This window comes from Eucyclogobius newberryi, unplaced genomic scaffold (genome assembly GCF_026437365.1).
Source record: "Eucyclogobius newberryi isolate DKJ021-1_F unplaced genomic scaffold, fEucNew1.0.hap1 SCAF_3, whole genome shotgun sequence".
Taxonomy (NCBI): domain Eukaryota; kingdom Metazoa; phylum Chordata; class Actinopteri; order Gobiiformes; family Gobiidae; genus Eucyclogobius; species Eucyclogobius newberryi.
In genome coordinates, this window is record NW_027315945.1 from 34014247 (window position 1) to 34039246 (window position 25000).

The 25000-nt window shown below is 42.2% G+C and overlaps 1 protein-coding gene across 4 annotated transcripts in view; it reads left to right on the forward strand.

Annotated features, from left to right (window-relative positions):
• atp1a3b (ATPase Na+/K+ transporting subunit alpha 3b) overlaps window positions 1-25000 on the forward strand; it is a 47519-nt gene that overhangs the window by 7026 nt on the left and 15493 nt on the right. For 2 of the 4 annotated variants that reach the window (XM_072460974.1, XM_072460973.1), the window contains exons 3-9: window positions 16716-16829; window positions 18479-18538; window positions 19356-19559; window positions 20262-20375; window positions 20514-20648; window positions 22015-22132; window positions 23017-23285. In XM_072460974.1, coding sequence (XP_072317075.1) covers window positions 16716-16829; window positions 18479-18538; window positions 19356-19559; window positions 20262-20375; window positions 20514-20648; window positions 22015-22132; window positions 23017-23285 — 1014 coding nt within the window. The remainder of the gene's footprint in view (window positions 1-16715; window positions 16830-18478; window positions 18539-19355; window positions 19560-20261; window positions 20376-20513; window positions 20649-22014; window positions 22133-23016; window positions 23286-25000) is intronic. The other 2 variants (XM_072460977.1, XM_072460976.1) reach the window with 1 other exon arrangement.

Genomic DNA, 25000 nt, shown 5'->3' on the forward strand with positions numbered 1-25000 from the left:
AGCTGTAAAGAACGTTACATAGGTGAGACAAAACAGCCTCTACACAAGAGGCTCTATCAGCACAGAAGAAATACAAGTTCAGGACCTCAGAGTGCCGTGCATCTCCATCTTGAAGCCTCTAATCACTCGTTTGAAGACGGTGAGGTGAAGGTTTTAAGCAGGAGAAAAGATGGTTTGAAAGAGGAGTCAAGGAAGCTATTTTTGTTAAAAAAGAAAGACCTTCTTTAAACAGAAATGGAGGGCTAAGGTTTAATCTTCCTGTTATTTATAATGGGTTACTGAACCCCTGGAAAGGTAGAGGACCAGGACCAGGACATGTAGATGCTAATCAGGTACTCAGGGTGGTTGAGCCAGGGTCTCACAAAGACAAAGAGGATTCTAATAGCCCATTAAAATTCTGAATAGGCTCGGTAGATACAAGGGGGGAGTTTCTGTTGAAACAAACAACTCTTTCTACTTCAGGAAGGCTCCGCCCAATGGGCGGGTCTTACCACAGAACAGTATTAATATCGGAGTTCTCGACCTAAATTCTGTTATTGACAATGACTCTTGGATGAGAGTCGAAACGTCTATTTTTTCAAACTGAGTCCAGATGACTACAACTGAAGCTTTTTCTACTATGGAACACGCCTGGACGAATGAGGGATTACACCGACACCACATGCAGTACTGTAACGTGAGTCACTTCCTCTGCTCACGCCGGAGTCGCACGGAACGTTTGACTTGTCCGGGCAAAACGCACTTTTACCACCGCTTTGGCATCAACGCCACGTGCAGAGCATCAACGCCGCGTGCAGAGCATCAACGCCACGTGCAGAGCATTACGGAATTACTGGTCTGTTATGAAGAAAAACAAAAAATAATAAAAGATAATTACAATGTATGTAAAGTTAGAATGATTCGTGACAGTGACTTTCAAACGTTTCACCTGCAGAGGAAGAATACAGTCATTTTCTTAAAGTATATTTAACTTAACCTATATTTTAAAACATGAGACGGGTGTAAACACTGCAACTGCACCGATCCAAAAGATATGTTTAATGCCATACTGTGGAACATTCCAGGCAAAGCAATCACATCTTTATGGACCCTTACAACTGACTTTAACTGACATATTTGTATTATTATTGAATATATTAAACACATTTTAATATGATTACTTTTCACGCAACTTTACATTTTTACATATATATTTTTTAATTTAGAGGATATTTTTAATTTAGTTTTGAAAATTGGCAAAAATTTGAAAAATCAAACGTATTTTACTGTAAAAAATGCTACAAAAAAGCCGATTTAAACATCACAATGAATAACGTTTTGTTGTAAACTTTCAAATAAGGTGATTTATGATGATCTTTTCCCCCCCACACACATTTCACATTTTTGTCCACTAAAACGTCTCTGTTGAATTGTCCTAATATGGCGTGAGCGTGGTTGCCATGGCGCTGGGCATAAACCCGAGATGTTCACTCTTGTCGGCATCTCCCCTCGCCGTCTCCCCTGTGAGTCACCGTGTCCAGTTACAGATGCATCCATTATTGGTCGGCTCGCATCGGGGGGGATCCTTGGGGCTCCGTCGCCGCACCGGTCGCCGTGGCGATCTCCACGGTTACAACCTCCTGGAGCACAATGCAGAGAGCAGGCCGTTAGCGTTAGCAACCGCAAGGGCACGTCCGCACAATGAGAGGGATGCATAGAGGGAACGCTAGAGGGATCATCGCCACGGCAACCTGCGCCACCAGCTGTCCAGTTCAGGCAGCCATCTTAGGACTGTGATATTGTGCTGTAGACTGGACTTTTTAGGTGCAATTCTCTCTGAAATTGTTTTGTAATTGGGCTTTTTTCATACTTATCTGAACAAATCTGGAAAAAAGATCATGTTTTTGTCTTTTTTAGTGATAAGTGTGACGTGAACATAATAATTATTAACAGTTGTGTCGCATCAGGTGAGAATTTAAACGAAGTATACAGGAAACATTAATGGAAAAAAAATGCGCCTCGTTTTTAATAGAATTTTGCTGCTCTTACAATCTCAAAATGGCCACCGCAATTGCCTCCACATCAGCACCCATCCTCTGCTTGACCTTTATAATACTCACTGGAATAATCTATGTCCAGAGTAGCTGAAGATGAAGTCCATAGAGCTTGAGGACTTGAGAACTTAATGACTGATGTAGATTTTACGGCTGCGTTCGTACTCGTCCTGGTTTAGTCTCGGCTTTGACCTGCTTTAATCCTGGTTTAGTCCTGAGGCTGTCGTGGGCGAGTCCCAGGTTTTTGTTCGAATATAAACGCATCAATTATATTCACCACTGACACGTGAGGGTTTCAGGAGTCGCTCCACGCCTTCTTTGCCTTCCATTTAGTGTATTATTTAACCAAGGACGGATTCATGGACCATTATCATACGTCATAAGGCGCTGGTACAGCTGGCAGCCCGGTGTAAACGCTCTCTTCTTTCTCACACTTATTGTGCTTTATCTCCTATATTTTGTAAATATAGTTAGTATATTTTTTCTATTTTACTGTACGATAGGGACACGCGCTGGAATAGTTTTTTAATTCAACTGTTTTTGACTTTTTTCGGCTGGATTTGAGTGTTTTTCGTTGTGTTGTTGTGACGTGAGCTAGCTCCGAGCGAGCCCACCAGCCCCCCCCCCCCCCCGCGCCCTCCGGCCGCGCTAAAGTACGGCGTGTCGTCGGTACATGTTTATGTACACGTTTATATACACGTTTATATGAAAGAGGAACTTCACGAACGATCGGGACACGCACTGGAATCGCTTTAAATTAACTTGTTTTGACTTTATTCGGCTGGATTGAGTGTTTTCGTCATGTCGTTGCTATGTGCCTTGGCTCTGAGTCCCCCGGCTCCGGCCCCGCCCCCCGGCTCCGGCCCCGCCCCCCGGCTCCGGCCCCGCCCCCCGGCTCCGGCCCCGCCCCCCTGCTCCGGCCCCGCCCCCCGGCTCCGGCCCCGCCCCCCTGCTCCGGCCCCGCCCCCCGGCCGGCGCCGTACCGCGTTTCCACAAAGGAGGAACTCATGAAACTGCGGAGAACAGTCGTCTTACCCGGAGATCGTCACGTTATCCCGGCGCAATACTGACCTAACCTAATACTGATGTGCAATTCTGTCGTATGTGCAATTACTGTTGGAATTCATGTGCAATTCATGTGCTGTCGTGACACATATTCATGTGCAATTACTGTCGGGATCACATGCAATGGTATTTATTTATTTATTTGTCTATGGGAGTTTTTGTTTATTTATAGGAGATCTTCTACTGAAAGTGTTTTTCAGACTTCCTATAAGTGATCTGTTCTTCTGTATCTACCTCTGTATCTACCTGCGTTGCACCAATGAAATTTCCCCATGTGGGACAATAAAGGAATATCTTATCTCTTATCTTATCTTATTTATAAAGAGCCAAGAGTTTAAAATTGAGATAAGAGTTTTATGCGTGTGTCAAAATACATATGTTTTGACTCGTTTGATGTTCAATTCTCTGTATAATATCCCAGCATAACTTAACTTTAGGAGAAATAATGAAAGCTAAAGCTATCGTGTGATCAGTGTAGAGTGTGGAGTCGTCAACAAGCGATCATCAATATTTATGGACATATTTTTCCAACCCGATGCCCTGAGTCTTCCCAAAGCATAAGTGGAGCATGTTATAAATGATTGATATTGGATGGCAGGTTGTGGTTGGTGTCAGAAGAGTGCGTCCTGCTGCGTGTGTTCTCCGCCTTGAAAGAGGCTGTAATTCCAGCCGCGAGTTTGTGTTTCCTTCCGAAAGAACACGCGGCGCATTGTGTTACTGCTTTAGTCTGCGTTTAGTCCTGCTTTAGTCTGCGTTTAGTCCTGCTTTAGTCTGCGTTTAGTCCTGCTTTAGTCTGCGTTTAGTCCTGCTTTAGTCTGCGTTTAGTCCTGCTTTAGTCTGCGTTTAGTCCTGGTTTAGTCCGCGTTTAGTCCCGCTTTAGTCCGCGTTTAGTCCTGCTTTAGTCTGCGTTTAGTCCTGCTTTAGTCTGCGTTTAGTCCTGCTTTAGTCTGCGTTTAGTCCTGGTTTAGTCCGCGTTTAGTCCCGCTTTAGTCCGCGTTTAGTCCCGCTTTAGTCTGCGTTTAGTCCTGCTTTAGTCCGCGTTTAGTCCTGCTTTAGTCTGCGTTTAGTCCTGCTTTAGTCCGCGTTTAGTCCTGCTTTAGTCTGCGTTTAGTCCTGCTTTAGTCCGCGTTTAGTCCTGCTTTAGTCTGCGTTTAGTCCTGCTTTAGTCTGCGTTTAGTCGTCTGCGTTTAGTCCTGCTTTAGTCCTGCTTTAGTCTGCGTTTAGTCCTGCTTTAGTCCCCGTTTAGTCCTGCTTCAGTCCGCGTTTAGTCCTGCTTTAGTTTGCGTTTAGTCCTGCTTTAGTCTGCGTTTAGTCCTGCTTTAGTCTGCGTTTAGTCCTGCTTTAGTCCGTGTTTAGTCCTGCTTTAGTCCGCGTTTAGTCCTGCTTTAGTCCTACTTTAGTCTGCGTTTAGTCCTGCTTTAGTCCTGCTTTAGTCCGCGTTTAGTCCTGCTTTAGTCCTACTTTAGTCTGCGTTTAGTCCTGCTTTAGTCTGCGTTTAGTCGTCTGCGTTTAGTCGTCTGCGTTTAGTCCTGGTTTAGTCCTGCTTTAGTCTGCGTTTAGTCCTGCTTTAGTCCCCGTTTAGTCCTGCTTTAGTCCGCGTTTAGTCCTGCTTTAGTCTGCGTTTAGTCCTGCTTTAGTCTGCGTTTAGTCCTGCTTTAGTCTGCGTTTAGTCCTGCTTTAGTCTGCGTTTAGTCCTGCTTTAGTCTGCGTTTAGTCCTGCTTTAGTCCCCGTTTAGTCCTGCTTTAGTCCGCGTTTAGTCCTGCTTCAGTCTGCGTTTAGTCCTGCTTTAGTCCCCGTTTAGTCCTGCTTTAGTCCGCGTTTAGTCCTGCTTCAGTCTGCGTTTAGTCCTGCTTTAGTCCGCGTTTAGTCCTGCTTTAGTCCGCGTTTAGTCCTGCTTTAGTCCGCATTTAGTCCTGCTTTAGTCCGCGTTTAGTCCTGCTTCAGTCTGTGTTTAGTCCTGCTTTAGTCCGCGTTCAGTCCTGCTTTAGTCCTCGTTTAGTCCTGCTTTAGTCTGCGTTTAGTCCTGCTTTAGTCCCCGTTTAGTCCTGCTTTAGTCCGCGTTTAGTCCTGCTTTAGTCCGCGTTTAGTCCTGCTTCAGTCTGCGTTTAGTCCTGCTTTAGTCCGCGTTTAGTCCTGCTTTAGTCGCGTTTAGTCCTGCTTTAGTCCATATTTAGTCCTGCTTTAGTCCGCGTTTAGTCCTGCTTCAGTCTGCGTTTAGTCCTGCTTTAGTCCGCGTTCAGTCCTGCTTTAGTCCTCGTTTAGTCCTGCTTTAGTCTGCGTTTAGTCCTGCTTTAGTCCTTCTTTAGTCTGCGTTTAGTCCTGCTTTAGTCCGCGTTTAGTCCTGCTTTAGTCCTGCGTTTAGTTCTGCTTTAGTCCTGCTTTAGTTCTGCTTTAGTCTTGATTTAGCCTAGTTTAGTTCTGGTTTGACTACGTCCTGGTTTTAGTCCTGGTTAGTCCTAGTTTAGGCTTGGTTTATACCTTTAGTTCTACACAATCAGCCGTCTTTTGTGTTGTCAGGGAGTCGAGTGATGAGTGTCATGGAAACGCAGGGTTTGGTCGGTTGTCACGTGACGATTGTACCGTGTTGCCCACAGACCATAATGCTACTGTCCTACTAAAGAAGAACTAAAGGACTAAACAGACGTGGAATCTGCCAGTTTGGTTTGATGCTGTTTTGAATTTGTGATTTTTGGACTCAAATGGAATATTTTCCCCACCCTCGCCCCCTATTGGTCAACCCATGTCACGCCCTGCTGAGTGACAGGCGGCTTTGACCAATCACAGTGGTCAACGCCACATCTTAGTCAGACAATAGTTTTTGGAGAAATGTTTGTATCGTGACAAGGAAAGTGTCAAAAATCTGAAATGAATATCAAAACTAGAAACTCATCCAAACAAGTATCGATGCAGAAATCACATAAACAGTTTTAGAAAGATCTTCAGCTTGATAAGGATCAGAAGTACTGTTATTTTGTGTTGAAAATGACAGTCTATTGTTTAAAACACAAATTTTTAAATAAAAACACACGTTTGAAAGGAAAAAACACAAATTTGAAAGGAAAAAACACAAATTTTGAAGGAAAAAACTAAAAATCTAAAGGAAAAACATGAATTTGAAAGAAAAAAACAAAAATTTAGAGGAAAAACAAATTTGAAAGGAAAAACTTGAATTTTAAAGAAAAAACACAAATTTGAAAAAAAAATCTAATTATAAAGAAAAAAAACACATTTGAAAGAAAAAACACACATTTGAAAGAAAAAACACACATTTGAAAGAAAAAACACACATTTGAAAGAAAAAACACACATTTGAAAGAAAAAACACACATTTGAAAGGACAATCAGGCGTTTGAAAGGAGAACCCCTGTACTCATCATGTGCAGGTCTCCAGTCCATTCCACCACCAAAACAAACTGAAGCTGATGTGACTCGAGCTCAATCATATCTTCGGCGCACTCACTTAAAATTCATCTGGAATCTATTAACGGAACGCCGCGCGCTAATCGCCCGGCGCCGCTCAGCACTCGCCGCTCAGCACTCGCCGCTCGCCGCTCAGCGCTCGCCGCGTCCTGCAATCTCTCAAAGTGGAGTCACCGGAGGTCAAACTCTGAAACGGCAGCAGGACGACGGCGCCGGGATCCAATTAGGAAAAGAACCCGAACACTCTCCACCCGCTCCCGTCCGCCCCCGCCAGCACCTGCCCCTGCCAGCACCTGCACCTGCCCCCGCCAGCACCTGCCCTGGCCCCGGCCGCGCCCGTCCTCGCCGCGTGTGGACACTCGTCTCTTCGCGCCGCTTTGCCCGGGCGTGTGGGCAGGAGAGCGTGTGACACATGAGCCGCTCGGACCGTCGGCCGTTTGTGTTTCTGAAAGTGGATAGTCTGGGTTAGAGAATGTGCAGCGTTTGAATACGGCGCAGGTCGTCGGGAATAAAAAAGCACAAAGTGATGTCACATTCCTTTGCTCTTTGTCAGGGACGTAAAGCTCAACTACTGCAGGGACAGACGGGTTTCTAAAATGTAAACTGACGAGCAAGACTCAAACCAGGACTAAAGCAGGACTAAAGCAGGACTAAAGCAGGTCTAAAGCAGGTCTAAAGCAGGACTAATGCAGGCCCAAAGCAGGACTAAAGCAGGACTAAAGCAGGTCTAAAGCAGGTCTAAAGCAGGACTAAAGCAGGACTAAAGCAGGACTAAAGCAGGACTAAAGCAGGACTAAAGCAGGACTAAAGCAGGACTAATGCAGGACTAAAGCAGGACAAAATCAGGACTAAACCAGATCTAAAACAGGTCTAAAACGGGATTAAACCAGGGACAAGATCAGGACTAAAACGGGACCAAACTAGGGACAAAAACCTTGAGATGTTTTCATGATATAAAAAGGATGATCTCGTATTTAAATGTATGGTTTGTATCATATTCCCCGCCCACATCCTGGATGAGATGAAGACTCGAAGTCACACAAAGAGTCTAAAAACAATCAGCAAAAAACAAAATACATGTAAATGACAATCTGTGAAACACCAAGAGGCGGAGCTTATGCACTTTTCAACAGGAAGTCTTCTGTTCCTCACCATGTGACACTATTTCTGTTATACCAAGGACCAGAAACACAAAACAAACACCTCTGTCTTTTTTATTGCTGAAAACAGTATATTTTACTGAATTTATGTAAAATAAAACAATCAACTATTCAAATAAATGCAACTCGTTTAGTCACTTTATTTATGTATTTAAAATGTTACTTTCATGTTGCTGTGGAGGTTTTATGCAGTCGAAGGTTATTTTGAGGTCCAGGCCTGAAAAGTACATTTATATTCCCCAATATGGATCAGTCTTGATTTCTTTCTGTTTTTCTTTAGACTACATTGAGTAATATTGACTTTTACTCCAAATAAACCATGACTTAAATCTTTCCTCATACTGAGCTGTAATAAACCGTTGGGGCACAAACACGTTACAGAGCGGTTCAAGTCTTTCTGTCCGCTATGCTCAGCGTCACTGTGGATTTGTGAAGCGTTAGTCACTCCCATCACTTCACACTCTCGCTCTGTGAAGCGTCTCGGGGGAGATGGAGGCGCAGTACTTTTCCACTACGCGAGTTCGGGCTGCTATCGGTCCTGCCGCCGCGGCGCGTTTGTTCACCTGCTCTTTTGTAGCACGTTTGTTTGTCTGCAGACGAGGCCACGCCCTCTGACCCGCTCCGTCTGTCGTCGCTCGCACAACGGTGTGTGTTCAGGAGGCTCACCACACGACAACGCGACAACGCGAACCGACACCGCCACACGACAACCCGACACTACAACCACAAACACCATGTATTAGACAATAGAACAAAGTAATAGTAGTTTGTTATCTTGTCTTTTGAGTCCTGATCTTTTTGAGTCGAGGTAAACGTGTGAGTCTAGGACGGGGGTGAAACAGGGTGAAAAAGGGTGAAAAATGCCATTTAAAGGAAGAGTATTGTCTTTGCAGCCGTTCGAAACTCACCTCTCGGTCAGTTGGTCGGTGGCGGCAAAATGCGTCGAACACGTTGCAAAGTGCCTCTGGTCAGAAGTTCGCTATTTAGAGTTGGAAATAAAGACAGGCTTAATCTGATACGATACGTGACAATATCATCATGAGATGATGTCATGTCGAGTAGTAGCTGGTCGGGTAGTATCTGTTTACCACCACATAAACGATGTAAACATTTGTTACAGGTTAAATCCGTTATTGAGCACGTTTGACACGTTTGTTTTATGTTTACAGCAGTTTAGCATTAGCCGCGGTTTAGCATTAGCCGCGGTTTAGCATTAGCCGCGGTTTCGCATTAGCCGCGGTTTCGCATTAGCCATGTTGTTCACATCCAGTCAGTTCGGCCGGGACGCTCTGAGGTCGTAACTCTAAGAGGAAAAAACCCACATCTCCCAGTCCGTTTCTATGACGACCTGACGCACAAAGGCGACTCCAAACATCTGCAGCGTGAAGTGCTCAACGTTAAACCTGAATGTAACGCGGCCGTTAACCTCGGACACGTCTCTGTGCCACGCCCTCTTCAGCAGCAGCAGGTTGTGGACAAGTCAAAGTTTGTTGGTTGTCGACAGATCCAAACCTGTTTTATCGTCTCACATCTGCAAACGAGTTACGCAACAGCCGCTTCACAATGAAATGAAACCACCGCGGGAAAAGTCTTGTGCAGTTACTGACTTTACTGTTTGTCTTTGGTGTGGTCTGAAGGAACACGCTTGAATCTGAACCACTAGAGGCCAACAGTGAATTATACCAACGTCTTTTTATTTCTAGTTTAATTTAATCAATTAATCTCAATCAGATGATTATTTATTTCTTTAAATAATTATTTTAAATATAAAAAATAGCTGATTAAAAATAGATAATGAAATATAAAAATGAATCAATATACAAATAAATAATTAAAATGAGTAAATAATAAAATAAATGCATAAATAAAATAAATTAGATTAATTAGATTAATTAAATTAATTAAATTATATACATGAAATAATGTTGGAAAAATAAGGAGATATTTCTGCAATTCATCCAGTACTTACTTTACTCTGTACTTTCTACTGCACAAACATTTAGAACTGGACCGAAAAGTATAAAGTACTTCTTCATGGTGACTTTCTAACCCTAATTCTAACAAAAGATATACTTCAAATAGAAAAATGTATTTGGATTGCTCTTGTTGACTGAAGATCAGAACAAATTATTTATCAAAATCACTACATTTAACTCTAACTGTGCTTTACTCTTAAGTACTTTACGTGAGTCATTGTTTTGCTCCTGGATCTGAACGTAACAACATTGAATACTTCTTCCACCACTGAGATACTTCAGTAAACACATGCAGTACAAACACAAACAGTACAAACACATGCAGTACAAACACATACAGTACAAACACAAACAGTACAAACACATGCAGTACAAACACATACAGTACAAACACATGCAGTACAAACACATACAGTACAAACACATGCAGTACAAACATACAGTACAAACACAAACAGTACAAACACATACAGTACAAACACATACAGTACAAACACAAACAGTACAAACACAAACAGTACAAACACAAACAGTACAAACACAAACAGTACAAACATACAGTACAAACACATACAGTACAAACATACAGTACAAACACAAACAGTACAAACACATACAGTACAAACACATACAGTACAAACACATGCAGTACAAACACAAACAGTACAAACACATGCAGTACAAACACATACAGTACAAACACATACAGTACAAACACATACAGTACAAACACATACAGTACAAACACAAACAGTACAAACATACAGTACAAACACAAACAGTACAAACACATGCAGTACAAACACATGCAGTACAAACACAAACAGTACAAACACATGCAGTACAAACACATGCAGTACAAACACAAACAGTACAAACACATACAGTACAAACACAAACAGTACAAACACATACAGTACAAACACAAACAGTACAAACACAAACAGTACAAACACATACAGTACAAACACAAACAGTACAAACACAAACAGTACAAACACAAACAGTACAAACACAAACAGTACAAACACAAACAGTACAAACACAAACAGTACAAACACAAACAGTACAAACACAAACAGTACAAACACAAACAGTACAAACACAAACAAACACATACAGTACAAACACAAACAGTACAAACACATACAGTACAAACACAAACAGTACAAACACATACAAACACAAACAGTACAAACATACAGTACAAACACAAACAGTACAAACACATACAGTACAAACACATACAGTACAAACACAAACAGTACAAACACAAACAGTACAAACACAAACAAACACAAACAGTACAAACACAAACAGTACAAACACAAACAGTACAAACACAAACAGTACAAACACAAACAGTACACACACAAACAAACACATACAGTACAAACAAATACAGTACAAACACAAACAGTACAAACACAAACAAACACATACAGTACAAACACAAACAGTACAAACACAAACAGTACAAACACATACAGTACAAACACAAACAGTACAAACACAAACAGTACAAACACATGCAGTATAAACACAAACAGTACAAACATACAGTACAAACACAAACAGTACAAACACATACAGTACAAACACATACAGTACAAACACAAACAAACACATACAGTACAAACACAAACAGTAAAAACACAAACAGTACAAACACATACAGTACAAACACAAACAGTACAAACACAAACAAACACATACAGTACAAACACAAACAGTAAAAACACAAACAGTACAAACACATACAGTACAAACACATACAGTACAAACATACAGTACAAACACATACAGTACAAACACATACAGTACAAACACAAACAGTACAAACACAAACAGTACAAACACATGCAGTATAAACACATACAGTACAAACACAAACAGTACAAACACAAACAGTACAAACAAACAGTACAAACACAAACAGTACAAACACAAACAGTACAAACACATGCAGTACAAACACATGCAGTACAAACACAAACAGTACAAACACATACAGTACAAACACAAACAGTACAAACACATACAGTACAAACACATAAAGTACAAACACAAACAGAACAAACACATACAGTACAAACACAAACAGTACAAACAAACAGTACAAACAAACAGTACAAACACAAACAGTACAAACACAAACAGTACAAACAAACAGTACAAACACATACAGTACAAACACAAACAGTACAAACACAAACAGTACAAACACAAACAGTACAAACACAAACAAACACAAACAGTACAAACATACAATACAAACACAAACAGTACAAACACATACAGTACAAACACATACAGTACAAACACATACAGTACAAACACATACAGTACAAACACAAACAGTACAAACAAACAGTACAAACACATACAGTACAAACACATACAGTACAAACACAAACAGTACAAACACAAACAGTACAAACACATACAGTACAAACATACAGTACAATCACATACAGTACAAACATACAATACAAACACAAACAGTACAAACACATACAGTACAAACACATACAGTACAAACACAAACAGTACAAACACAAACAGTACAAACAAACAGTACAAACACATACAGTACAAACACAAACAAACAGTACAAACACAAACAAACAGTACAAACACAAACAAACAGTACAAACACATACAGTACAAACACAAACAGTACAAACACATACAGTACAAACATACAGTACAAACACAAACAGTACAAACACATTTAAGCACGTTTCTGTTGAACTGCCGTTATCTGGAGACTGAAAGAAGTCGGTACAAGACGCTTTCCAGATGACTTCACGCTGACACGTTGAAGAAATCACAAAGTATCACGTACAAAGATGTGGAAACTGAAGCCAGGCGCATGTGGAGCACAAAAACTCCAGTTACGCCCAAAGTATTCAGAGCCTCTGGAAGGAAAAGTACAAGTACAACCAAGAACAACTGGACCCGTGTGGAGCCGGTGCCAAAGAAACACAAAAGGCCGCGCTGTCCGGACCGCCCACGCACCGAGGACGAGCGCTGACGACCTGAGCCGAGAGTCCAACCTGAGGGACCGGGCGGGTGGGCCTGGCGGGTGGGCCTGGCAGGGGGGGGGGCATGACAGGGGGGGGACCTGGCAGGGGCGACAGGGCGGGGCCCCTGGTGAGCCCAGCAGCACAAACGCTCAGAAGATGCACGTTTGACAAACAAATCCGTGTCCAAAGTGGAATAACGGTTAAAAAGATGGAGTGATAGACATAAATGAATAAAAAAGCATAAGAACAAATCAATAAAAGACGACGGCCATTGTATTAAAGGGGACGTATGATGCGAAAATCGACTGACGACAGTGTTTCCCCTTCGTTAGTTCAATCAAAGTATTATTTTGATCGGTTCATTCGTGTTTTTAATCCGGTTTGTCCTGCAACTGAGGCTTGAGTCTCGGAAAATTCCTGTTTTTAATTTTTTTTTATTTCTCATTCCACCTATCCCCTATCCCCGCCCACAACCCTGTGCTCACTGTGTTTTTCTGAAAAAAGAAAACTGTGAGTGACACGTGTCGAGTTCAAAACCATCACGTTTGAACTTATAAAAGATTTTAAAAATCACGTGAATGACAATCGGCCGCTTGTTACGATGATGTCACTATGTATGACGAAGGGGGCGGGGCTTATCAGTTCTGCAGTTTTGAGCAGGAAATGTAATATAATCATTTACTTTTGTCATAATTCATTGCTGAAGTACCTGAAAAGAATAAATCCTGATGTATCTCGCGCGTTCCAGACGTCAGCACATCACAGTCTGTTTGTTTCTCCTTTGGCTTCCCGTTTCTTTTAGAATGGATCTTACAATTTAACTTTTTGTTCAAGGTTGATTTGATTGATTGATTGAGCTCCTTCAAATAATACACATCATTTAGACTGCTCAGCGTGTTCCTCTACGTGTTCCTCTACGTGTTCCTCTACGTGTTCCTCTAGCGTGTTCCTCTAGCATGTTCCTCTACGTGTTCCTCTACGTGTTCCTCTAGCGTGTTCCTCTACGTGTTCCTCTACGTGTTCCTCTAGCATGTTCCTCTACGTGTTCCTCTAGCGTGTTCCTTAACGTGTTCCTCTACGTGTTCCTTAACGTGTTCCTCTAGCGTGTTCCTCTAGCGTGTTCCTCTACGTGTTCCTCTACGTGTTCCTCTAGCGTGTTCCTTAACTTGTTCCTTAACGTGTTCCTCTACGTGTTCCTTAACGTGTTCCTCTAGCGTGTTCCTCTAGCGTGTTCCTCTAGCGTGTTCCTCTAGCGTGTTCCTCTAGCATGTTCCTTAACGTGTTCCTCTACATGTTCCCATACGTGTTCCTCGTTCCTCTACATGTACCTTAACGTGTTCCTCTAGCGTGTTCCTCTAGCGTGTTCCTCTAGCATGTTCCTTAACGTGTTCCTCTACATGTTCCCATACGTGTTCCTCGTTCCTCTACATGTACCTTAACGTGTTCCTCTACATGTTCCCCTACGTGTTCCTCTACATGTTCCTTAACGTGTTCCTTAACATGTTCCTCTACGTGTTCCTTAACGTGTTCCTCTACATGTTCCCCTACGTGTTCCTCGTTCCTCTACATGTACCTTAACGTGTTCCTCTACATGTTCCCCTACGTGTTCCTCTACATGTTCCTTAACATGTTCCTCTACATGTTCCTTAACGTGTTCCTCTACATGTTCCCCTACGTGTTCCTCTACATGTTCCCCTACGTGTTCCTCTACATGTTCCTTAACGTGTTCCTCTACATGTTCCTTAACGTGTTCCTCTACATGTTCCCCTACGTGTTCCTCTACATGTTCCTTAACGTGTTCCTCTACATGTTCCTTAACGTGTTCCTCTACATGTTCCTTAACGTGTTCCTCTACATGTTCCCCTACGTGTTCCTCTACATGTTCCTTAACGTGTTCCTCTACATGTTCCTTAACGTGTTCCTCTACATGTTCCTTAACGTGTTCCTCTACATGTTCCTTAACGTGTTCCTCGCCGCTGCAGTAGAACGTCATTAACCACACGTCCAGATAAAGCCTTTGCTCTTAATCGTGTTTCGCTTCTGAACAAAGCGTCGTTTGATCGCTCGAGATCAAACGACAAAAGATGGAAAAAGACAGTTATAGTTTTACTCAAATACTAAAGGCCATATTTATATTTATATGACATACACAGATTTATACGTCCCGAATATGAGCCATTTATTTCAAAACTTTCCTATACTTTCCTAACTCTCTGTCACAAATACTTCTACAATGAGAAGTGAACTCTCTGAAATCACAAATACTTCTACAATAAGAAGTGAACTCTCTGAAATCACAAATACTTCTACAATAAGAAGTGAACTCTCTGAAATCACAAATACTTCTACAATAAGAAGTGAACTCTCTGAAATCACAAATACTTCTACAATAAGAAGTGAACTCTCTGAAATCACAAATACTTCTACAATAAGAAGTGAACTCTCTGAAATCACAAATACTTCTACAATAAGAAGTGAACTCTCTGAAATCACAAATACTTCTACAATAAGAAGTGAACTCTCTGAAATCACAAATACTTCTACAATAAGAAGTGAACTCTCTGAAATCACAAATACTTCTACAATAAGAAGTGAACTCTCTGAAATCACAAATACTTCTACAATAAGAAGTGAACTCTCTGAAATCACAAATACTTCTACAATAAGAAGTGAACTCTCTGAAATCACAAATACTTCTACAATAAGAAGTGAACTCTCTGAAATCACAAATACTTCTACAATAAGAAGTGAACTCTCTGAAATCACAAATACTTCTACAATAAGAAGTGAACTCTCTGAAATCACAAATACTTCTACAATAAGAAGTGAACTCTCTGAAATCACAAATACTTCTACAATAAGAAGTGAACTCTCTGAAATCACAAATACTTCTACAATAAGAAGTGAACTCTCTGAAATCACAAATACTTCTACAATAAGAAGTGAACTCTCTGAAATCACAAATACTTCTACAATAAGAAGTGAACTCTCTGAAATCACAAATACTTCTACAATAAGAAGTGAACTCTCTGAAATCACAAATACTTCTACAATAAGAAGTGAACTCTCTGAAATCACAAATACTTCTACAATAAGAAGTGAACTCTCTGAAATCACAAATACTTCTACAATAAGAAGTGAACTCTCTGAAATCACAAATACTTCTACAATAAGAAGTGAACTCTCTGAAATCACAAATACTTCTACAATAAGAAGTGAACTCTCTGAAATCACAAATACTTCTACAATAAGAAGTGAACTCTCTGAAATCACAAATACTTCTACAATAAGAAGTGAACTCTCTGAAATCACAAATACTTCTACAATAAGAAGTGAACTCTCTGAAATCACAAATACTTCTACAATAAGAAGTGAACTCTCTGAAATCACAAATACTTCTACAATAAGAAGTGAACTCTCTGAAATCACAAATACTTCTACAATAAGAAGTGAACTCTCTGAAATCACAAATACTTCTACAATAAGAAGTGAACTCTCTGAAATCACAAATACTTCTACAATAAGAAGTGAACTCTCTGAAATCACAAATACTTCTACAATAAGAAGTGAACTCTCTGAAATCACAAATACTTCTACAATAAGAAGTGAACTCTCTGAAATCACAAATACTTCTACAATAAGAAGTGAACTCTCTGAAATCACAAATACTTCTACAATAAGAAGTGAACTCTCTGAAATCACAAATACTTCTACAATAAGAAGTGAACTCTCTGAAATCACAAATACTTCTACAATAAGAAGTGAACTCTCTGAAATCACAAATACTTCTACAATAAGAAGTGAACTCTCTGAAATCACAAAGATCACGTCAGAACTTGAACTTGAAAACTCAGGCTGCGTCTCGCGGCCACTTCAGCCTGACCCTCATGTACATGTTACTTTGTTACTTGTGTTTAATCCCCTCATATATGATCTGAGTACCCGTGAGAGCTAAGGGTCCCGGGCCGGGAGGGCACCAGCCCCTCGTGTAGTCCCCCGTGCATGTGTCAAACATATGTGTGTGTCTGTAGTATGGGCGGTCAGACAGTTACCGCGTTGCCACCACACAGGACAAAAACAATTCATCCCCCACCAAGAAGAAGGGGGGCAAGGACATGGACGAGCTGAAGAAGGAGGTCCCCATCGTGAGTACTAATACTTTTACTACTACATGTCTGTTTCATTCTGTTGATGTAATGCATGACAAGCACCGTAATAACAAGTGAATGATGTCATAATGATGTCATAATACTGTCATAATGATGTCATAATAATGGCATAATTATGTCATTATGTCATAATTATGTCATCATTATGTAATAAGGGCTGCAACAATTACATGACTAATGATTATCAACTGTGTAGTGGTAATTGTTTTCTGGACAATACACGCTTAAACACGCACTAAGATACGTTTTATAACAAGCGAATAATGTAATAATAATGTAATAATAATGTAATAATAATGTAATAAGGGCGGCAACAATTATTGACTTATAATTATTAACTAGATTACTGTTGTGGTATTTTATTAATTGTTTTATGGACTATACACGCTAAAGCACACACATGCTTTTTATAACAAGTGAATAATGTAATAGTAATGTAATAATAATGTAATAAGGGCTGCAACAATTAAATGACTGAAAATTAAAACTAAATTACTGTTGGTGGTATTTAAATAATTGGATAGGACTATACGAGCTAAAAGACACACTTTTTATAACATGTAACAGTATTTTCATTATTAAAATACTTCAGTCCCACGTTTATTGGATTAAAAATGTATTTAAAAAGTCTAAATAATGGTTTGATTAGTAATTGTAAATATAATCGCTGACAATTTGACAACTACAATACTTATTAGTTGCAACCTTTATAGTTTTATATGAATATGAGTGAAGTGTAAATATATCATCTTAAAATGTTACGCTTTCTTTAAACGTGCAAATTATGAAGCGTTTTGACGTAACACTTTTGGCTAACGACTTTCAAATACATAAATATATATACCGTATTTTCCGGAGTATAAGTTGCACTGGAGTATAAGTCGCATTTTTGGGGTAATTTATTTGATCAAACCCAAGACCAAGAACAGACATTTCCTCTGTAAATGCAGTTTAAAATTATAAGAGATGAGAGAACATGGTGTACGTATGCTAACGCTAACACCTTCAGCTACATGACGTATGCTAACGCTAACACCTTCAGCTACATGAGGCACAGACAGAACTGTGGTAAGTGTCTGGTATGTTAACGTAACATATGAACAGTTATTCAGATAACTATAGCATAAAGAACATGCTAACAAGTTTACCAAAGCATCAGTTTTACCCCAAATCACTAAATCCACTGAATTCTTCTTCCTCTGTGTCACTTCTAAACAACTCCACAAACTCCAGAGGAAGTGCAGATTCTTCTTCTGCGTCGCTTAGAGCCTAGAGCGCCCTCTTGTGGTTGCCAGTGTGAAAATAACAAACATATAAGTCGCTCTGGAGTATTCCTTCATTCATTCATTCATTCAAAAAGTAAGTGTGACTTATAGTCCAGAAAATACGGTAAATACACACACGTGGGCTTTGGTACGAGCCGGCCACACCCGTCAGAGTCCCTTTAAAAGCGTCGGAGTTGGCGGCGGTCAGACAGTGTCCAGCTCCTCCTGACGAGTCGGCTCATCTCAGCGCGAGGAGGCGTCAGGTGAACCGCATGCTCAAGAGTGCAGTGGTGATCTGAACCCTGACCCTATCCCGCAACCGAGCCGACGAGTGCCGACCCTGCGCTTTTGTCTTTGCAGACGGAGCACAAGATGTCAGTGGAAGAAGTGTGCAGGAAGTTTCAGACCGACATTGTCCAGGTGAGACTCTTTCGATCGTTCACGTGTTCATTTCCACATTCGCTTCGCCTCTCGTGCCTCATTTCGGTGCGAACGGTCACGAGGAAATTGGATTACTCGCGGTCAGGGATGTCGCGATATCGAAGTTTAGTGTCGCGATTTATTGTGGGGGGAAAAAACGCCACGATTTTAACGATTATTCGCGATTGTTGTGACCAAACAACAGTGAAATTGTTCATTTTCCTTCATTCCCGTTGTCTAACACATACTATTCTTCAAGTTTGTGAGCAATTTTGCAAGATTGAACTCTCTGAAAAAGAAAAATACAGTTAAATGTGACAAAAACGGCAAGATAAAAAAAAGTTATTTACATTTGTGTCTATTTTTGGGCTTTATATTGAAAAAAAATACATACATTTGCTTGATTATTTGTGACTTCTGGACCGTTCGGATTGTTTAAGTGAAAGTTAATCCAAATAATCATTCATCAGAAGGACCGTGAGCAGAAATTAATCCCGTTTACACATCACTATAATCAGATTCTGAGTGCGCGGCCACTGCTGTGAAGCCAGGCGTCCACTAGATGGTGCTAGAGTATTTACTGCAGTGCTTTCTATTCTATATTTTCCACTTTTTTTTTTTTTTTTTTTAAGAAGGCTATACAAAATATCAACACAATTTAATGTTTTATCACTATAATGTCCGCGACCAGTCAATCTACTGCCGATATTTACTGACATAAAAAAAAAAAAAACGTATTTAAAAAGGTAAAAATCAAAATGTCGCACGCGTTAAACACTTCAGTCTGGTCTGATTTCAAACGTCTTCCCGTCCTCAGGGTTTAACCAACTCCAGAGCAGTCGAGTTCCTGAAGCGGGACGGCCCCAACGCGCTGACCCCGCCCCCCACCACCCCCGAGTGGGTCAAGTTCTGTCGCCAGCTCTTCGGCGGGTTCTCCATCCTGCTGTGGACCGGGGCCATCCTCTGCTTCCTGGCCTACGCCATCCAGGCCGCCACCGAGGACGACCCGGCCGGAGACAACGTGAGCCGCACCTAATATATGACTATTATTATTCTTATTAATGCATCAAAGTCATGACTGTCAAAGCTGCAGCAGTTAAAGCAGTGTTTGTGACGAGGTGACTGTGAGAACTAATACAGTCTTATTTTCATCATTGTAATAGTTGGACTGTAAAAATGTACAGGAAAAGACCTTATTTAACACAGACAAAATCAAAATAAATCAAAATAAAGTAAAAAAATATTTAAAAAATATACTACTACTACTACTACTCTACTACTACTACTACTACTACTCTACTACTACTACTACTACTACTACTACTACTACTACTACTACTACTACTACTTCCTCACACTACTACTCCCTCATACTTCTACTACTGCAGCTACTACTACCTCATACTTCTACTACTACCTCATACTACTACTATCTCATACTACTACTATCTCATACTACTACTATCTCATACTACTACTACCTCATACTACTACTACCTCATACTACTACTACCTCACACTACTACTCCCTCATACTTCTACTACTGCAGCTACTACTACCTCATACTTCTACTACTGCAGCTACTACTACCTCATACTTCTACTACTGCAGCTACTACTACTTCATACTTCTACTACCTCATACTTCTACAACCTCATACTTCTACTCCCTCATACTTCTACCTTCTGCCTCTAACACCGGGGCGTGTTCTCTCTGTTCCAGTTGTACCTCGGTATCGTGCTCACGGCCGTGGTCGTCATCACCGGCTGCTTCTCGTACTTTCAAGAAGCCAAGAGCTCCAAGATCATGGAGTCGTTCAAGAACATGGTGCCTCAGGTAAGACCACGCCCACCACGCCTCGTACCGCCCCTTACAGTTGTCATGGCAACAGCCCTGTGGACACTCCGTTTCGTGCGGTGCTTTACACTCCTGCCGTGGCGCGTTGTGAGTCCGTTGTCTTTTGCGTGTCGACAGCAAGCGCTGGTGATCCGCGAGGGCGAGAAGGTGCAGATCAACGCTGAGGAGGTGGTGGCCGGAGACCTGATCGAGGTGAAGGGCGGAGACCGCATCCCCGCCGACATCCGGGTGGTCTCAGCTCACGGGTGCAAGGTAACGACGCCGCTATGGCCCGCTATGTCCCGCTATGGTCCACTATGGCCCGCTATGTCCCGCTATGGTCCACTATGGCTCGCTATGGCCCGCTATGGCTCACTATGGCCCGCTATGTCCCGCTATGGCCCGCTATGTCCCGCTATGGCCCGCTATGTCCCGCTATGGTCCACTATGGCCCGCTATGGCTCGCTATGGCCCGCTATGGCTCACTATGGCCCGCTATGTCCCGCTATGGCCCGCTATGTCCCGCTATGGCCCGCTATGTCCCGCTATGGTCCACTATGGCCCGCTATGTCCCGCTATGGTCCACTATGGCCCGCTATGGCTCGCTATGGCCCGCTATGGCTCACTATGGCCCGCTATGTCCCGCTATGGCCCGCTATGTCCCGCTATGGCCCGCTATGTCCCGCTATGGCCCGCTATGTCTCGCTACGGCCCCCTATGGCCCGCTATGTCCCGCTATGGCCCGCTATGGCTCGCTATGTCCCACTATGGTCCACTATGGCCCGCTATGGCTCACTATGGCCCGCTATGTCCCGCTATGTCCCGCTATGGCCCGCTATGTCTCACTATGGCCCGCTATGGCCCGCTATGGCCCGCTATGTCCCGCTATGGTCCACTATGGCCCGCTACGGCCCCCTATGGCCCGCTATGTCCCGCTATGGCTCGCTATGTCCCACTATGGTCCACTATGGCCCGCTATGGCTCACTATGTCCCGCTATGTCCCGCTATGGTCCACTATGGCCCGCTATGGCCCGCGCTATGGCTCACTATGGCCCGCGCTATGGCTCGCTATGGTCCGCTATGGTCCGCTATGGCTCACTATGGCCCGCGCTATGGCTCGCTATGGCCCGCTATGGCCCGCGCTATGGTCCACTATGGCCCGCTATGGCTCACTATGGCCCGCGCTATGGCTCGCTATGTCCCGCTGTGGTCCACTATGGCTCGCTATGTCCCGCGCTATGGTCCACTATGGCCTGCTATGGCTCACTATGGCCCGCGCTATGGTCCACTATGGCCTGCTATGGCTCACTATGGCCCGCGCTATGGTCCACTATGGCCTGCTATGGCTCACTATGGCCCGCGCTATGGCTCGCTATGATCCGCTATGGTCCGCTACGGCCCGCTACGGCTCGCTATGGCCCGCTATGGAAACAGAGGAAATAAACCGTGTCTCTTACTTATGTCAATAACACTAAATAACAGTGTAAAATGCAGGGACACATTTTTTTGACCAGTTTAGACATTCTCTCTGCAAAATAAAGACGTTGTAGTTCACGTTAATTGCTGTTATTGTGTCATTTGACGCACGTTTGCAGTCGTTTCCCGGTTCAACACTCAAACCCTCGTTCCCTCCTCCAGGTCGACAACTCCTCGCTCACCGGCGAATCCGAGCCTCAGAACCGCTCGCCCGACTGCACCCACGACAACCCGCTGGAAACCCGCAACGTGGCTTTCTTTTCCACAAACTGCGTGGAAGGTAACGCTCTGTTCAGGGGCGGGGCAAGGAGGGGAGGGGCAGGGCAACGTGGGCGTGGCCTTCACCTTCAAGAGATCATTTCTTTTCTACAACGAGACTTTTAAAACACGTTATTACACACAATACTTCACCAAATAAAGGTGTAAATATTGCGACTGACGACGTCTAGTACGGAATATTTACGAATAAGGTTGTTAATGATGAGAATTAGACGGTGTTTATTCTTTTTTTGACATTTTGATTTAGTAACTTCACTGTTTTTGTCACGAAACGGTCATTACAATGAACAAAATACGACCATGATTATTGTTCAGTCGGTTTGTCCTGATTAGTCGTCACTGCATTAAAGTTCAGTTTGAGTTCAGTTTTGCTGCCAGGTTTGGTTTAATGTGGCTGGGATAAGAAATGAACCATAAATCTGGTCAAAACATCTGCATTCTGGCTGTTTAAAGCTAAATTAGACAGTAAAAAACGGACATGACCTCAAATATGTGCAATTTTGAAAGTTTTCATGTCGCTCGAAGACTAAATCTGCAACGTAAATATTCATATTATGTTTTTTTCAGGTGCTTCGTGTTGAACTATGACATAAGCAGATCATTATTTTGTATTTGGTCCAATGTAAACTGTAATATTGGCCCTAAAACAACGGGTTTATTGACTTCCTGTGTGTAGAACTGATAAGCTCCGCCTTTTCATCGCAACAAGCCATTTACAAGCTTTTATTTTAGAAAAGTGACATTATAGAGTTTATATTTCAAATAAACACGACCGAGTACAGTGGGCGGGGACAGGGGGGCGCGACAAAACGGGATCGCCTCAAACAAAACGATGAGGTCAAAAGCTCGTTAAAGTTGCTTAATTTGCCGCCGCTTCTCGCCCAGGCACCGCCCGCGGCATCGTGATCTGCACCGGCGACCGCACCGTCATGGGGCGCATCGCCACGCTGACGTCCGGCCTGGAGACGGGCAAGACCCCCATCGCCAAGGAGATCGAGCACTTCATCCACATCATCACGGGCGTGGCCGTGTTCCTGGGCATCACGTTCTTCATCCTGGCCATCGTCCTGGGATACAGCTGGCTCGAGGCCGTCATCTTCCTCATCGGGATCATCGTGGCTAATGTGCCCGAGGGTCTGCTGGCCACGGTCACTGTGAGTACATGTGTACAAGTACTGCTGTGTACAAGTACTGCTGTGTACAAGTACTGCTGTGTACAAGTACTGCTGTGTACAAGTACTGCTTTGTGAAAGTGCTGCGTGAAAGTACTGTGTACGTGTAAAAATGCTGTGTAAAAGTACTTTGTAAAGGCACTTTGTAAAAGTGCTGTGTACAAGTGCTGTGTACAAGTGCTGTGTAAAAGTGCTGTGTAAAAGTGCTGTGTACAAGTGCTGTGTACAAGTGCTGTGTACAAGTGCTGTGTATGTGTACAAGTGCTGTGTACAAGTGCTGTGTACAAGTGCTGTGTACAAGTGCTGTGTACAAGTGCTGTGTACAAGTGCTGTGTATGTGTACAAGTGCTGTGTACAAGTGCTGTGTATGTGTACAAGTGCTGTGTACAAGTGCTGTGTATGTGTACAAGTGCTGTGTACAAGTGCTGTGTACAAGTGCTGTGTACAAGTGCTGTGTACAAGTGCTGTGTACAAGTGCTGTGTACAAGTGCTGTGTATGTGTACAAGTGCTGTTTACAAGTGCTGTGTACAAGTGCTGTGTACAAGTGCTGTGTATGTGTACAAGTGCTGTGTACAAGTGCTGTGTACAAGTGCTGTGTATGTGTACAAGTGCTGTTTACAAGTGCTGTGTACAAGTGCTGTGTATGTGTACAAGTGCTGTTTACAAGTGCTGTGTACAAGTGCTGTGTACAAGTGCTGTGTACAAGTGCTGTGTACACGTGCTGTGTACTTTGTCTAAAAATATAAATTTAATGTTTTAGATTATTATATATCGTATGTATATTTTGACTGTAATTATACTATATCAACATGACTAGAAGGAACAAAAACTCAGATTCAAAAGGTAAACACATATTTACTGCTGTCATTTTTTTAATATAATAAAAAATAACCACATAAATTAAATTCCCTTTGACTGACACGTCAGCTGGGTCCAAGCGCAGTATATATGAATAGTACTCCTCTGATAACGCAGTATATGTGAATAGTACTCCTCTGATAACGCAGTATATGTGAATAGTACTCCTCTGATAACGCAGTATATGTGAATAGTACTCCTCTGATAACGCAGTATATATGAATAGTACTCCTCTGATAACACAGTATATGTGAATAGTACTCCTCTGATAACGCAGTATATGTGAATAGTACTCCACTGATAACGCAGTATATGTGAAAAGTACTCCTCTGATAACACAGTATATGTGAATAGTACTCCTCTGATAACGCAGTATATATGAATAGTACTCCACTGATAACGCAGTATATGTGAAAAGTACTCCTCTGATAACACAGTATATGTGAATAGTACTCCTCTGATAACGCAGTATATATGAATAGTACTCCTCTGATAACGCAGTATATATGAATAGTACTCCTCTGATGATACAGTATATGTGAATAGTACTCCTCTGATAACGCAGTATATATGAATAGTACTCCACTGATAACGCAGTATATATGAATAGTACTCCTCTGATGATACAGTATATGTGAATAGTACTCCTCTGATAACGCAGTATATATGAATAGTACTCCACTGATAACGCAGTATATATGAATAGTACTCCACTGATAACGCAGTATATGTGAATAGTACTCCTCTGATAACGCAGTATATATGAATAGTACTCCACTGATAACGCAGTATATATGAATAGTACTCCACTGATAACACAGTATATGTGAATAGTACT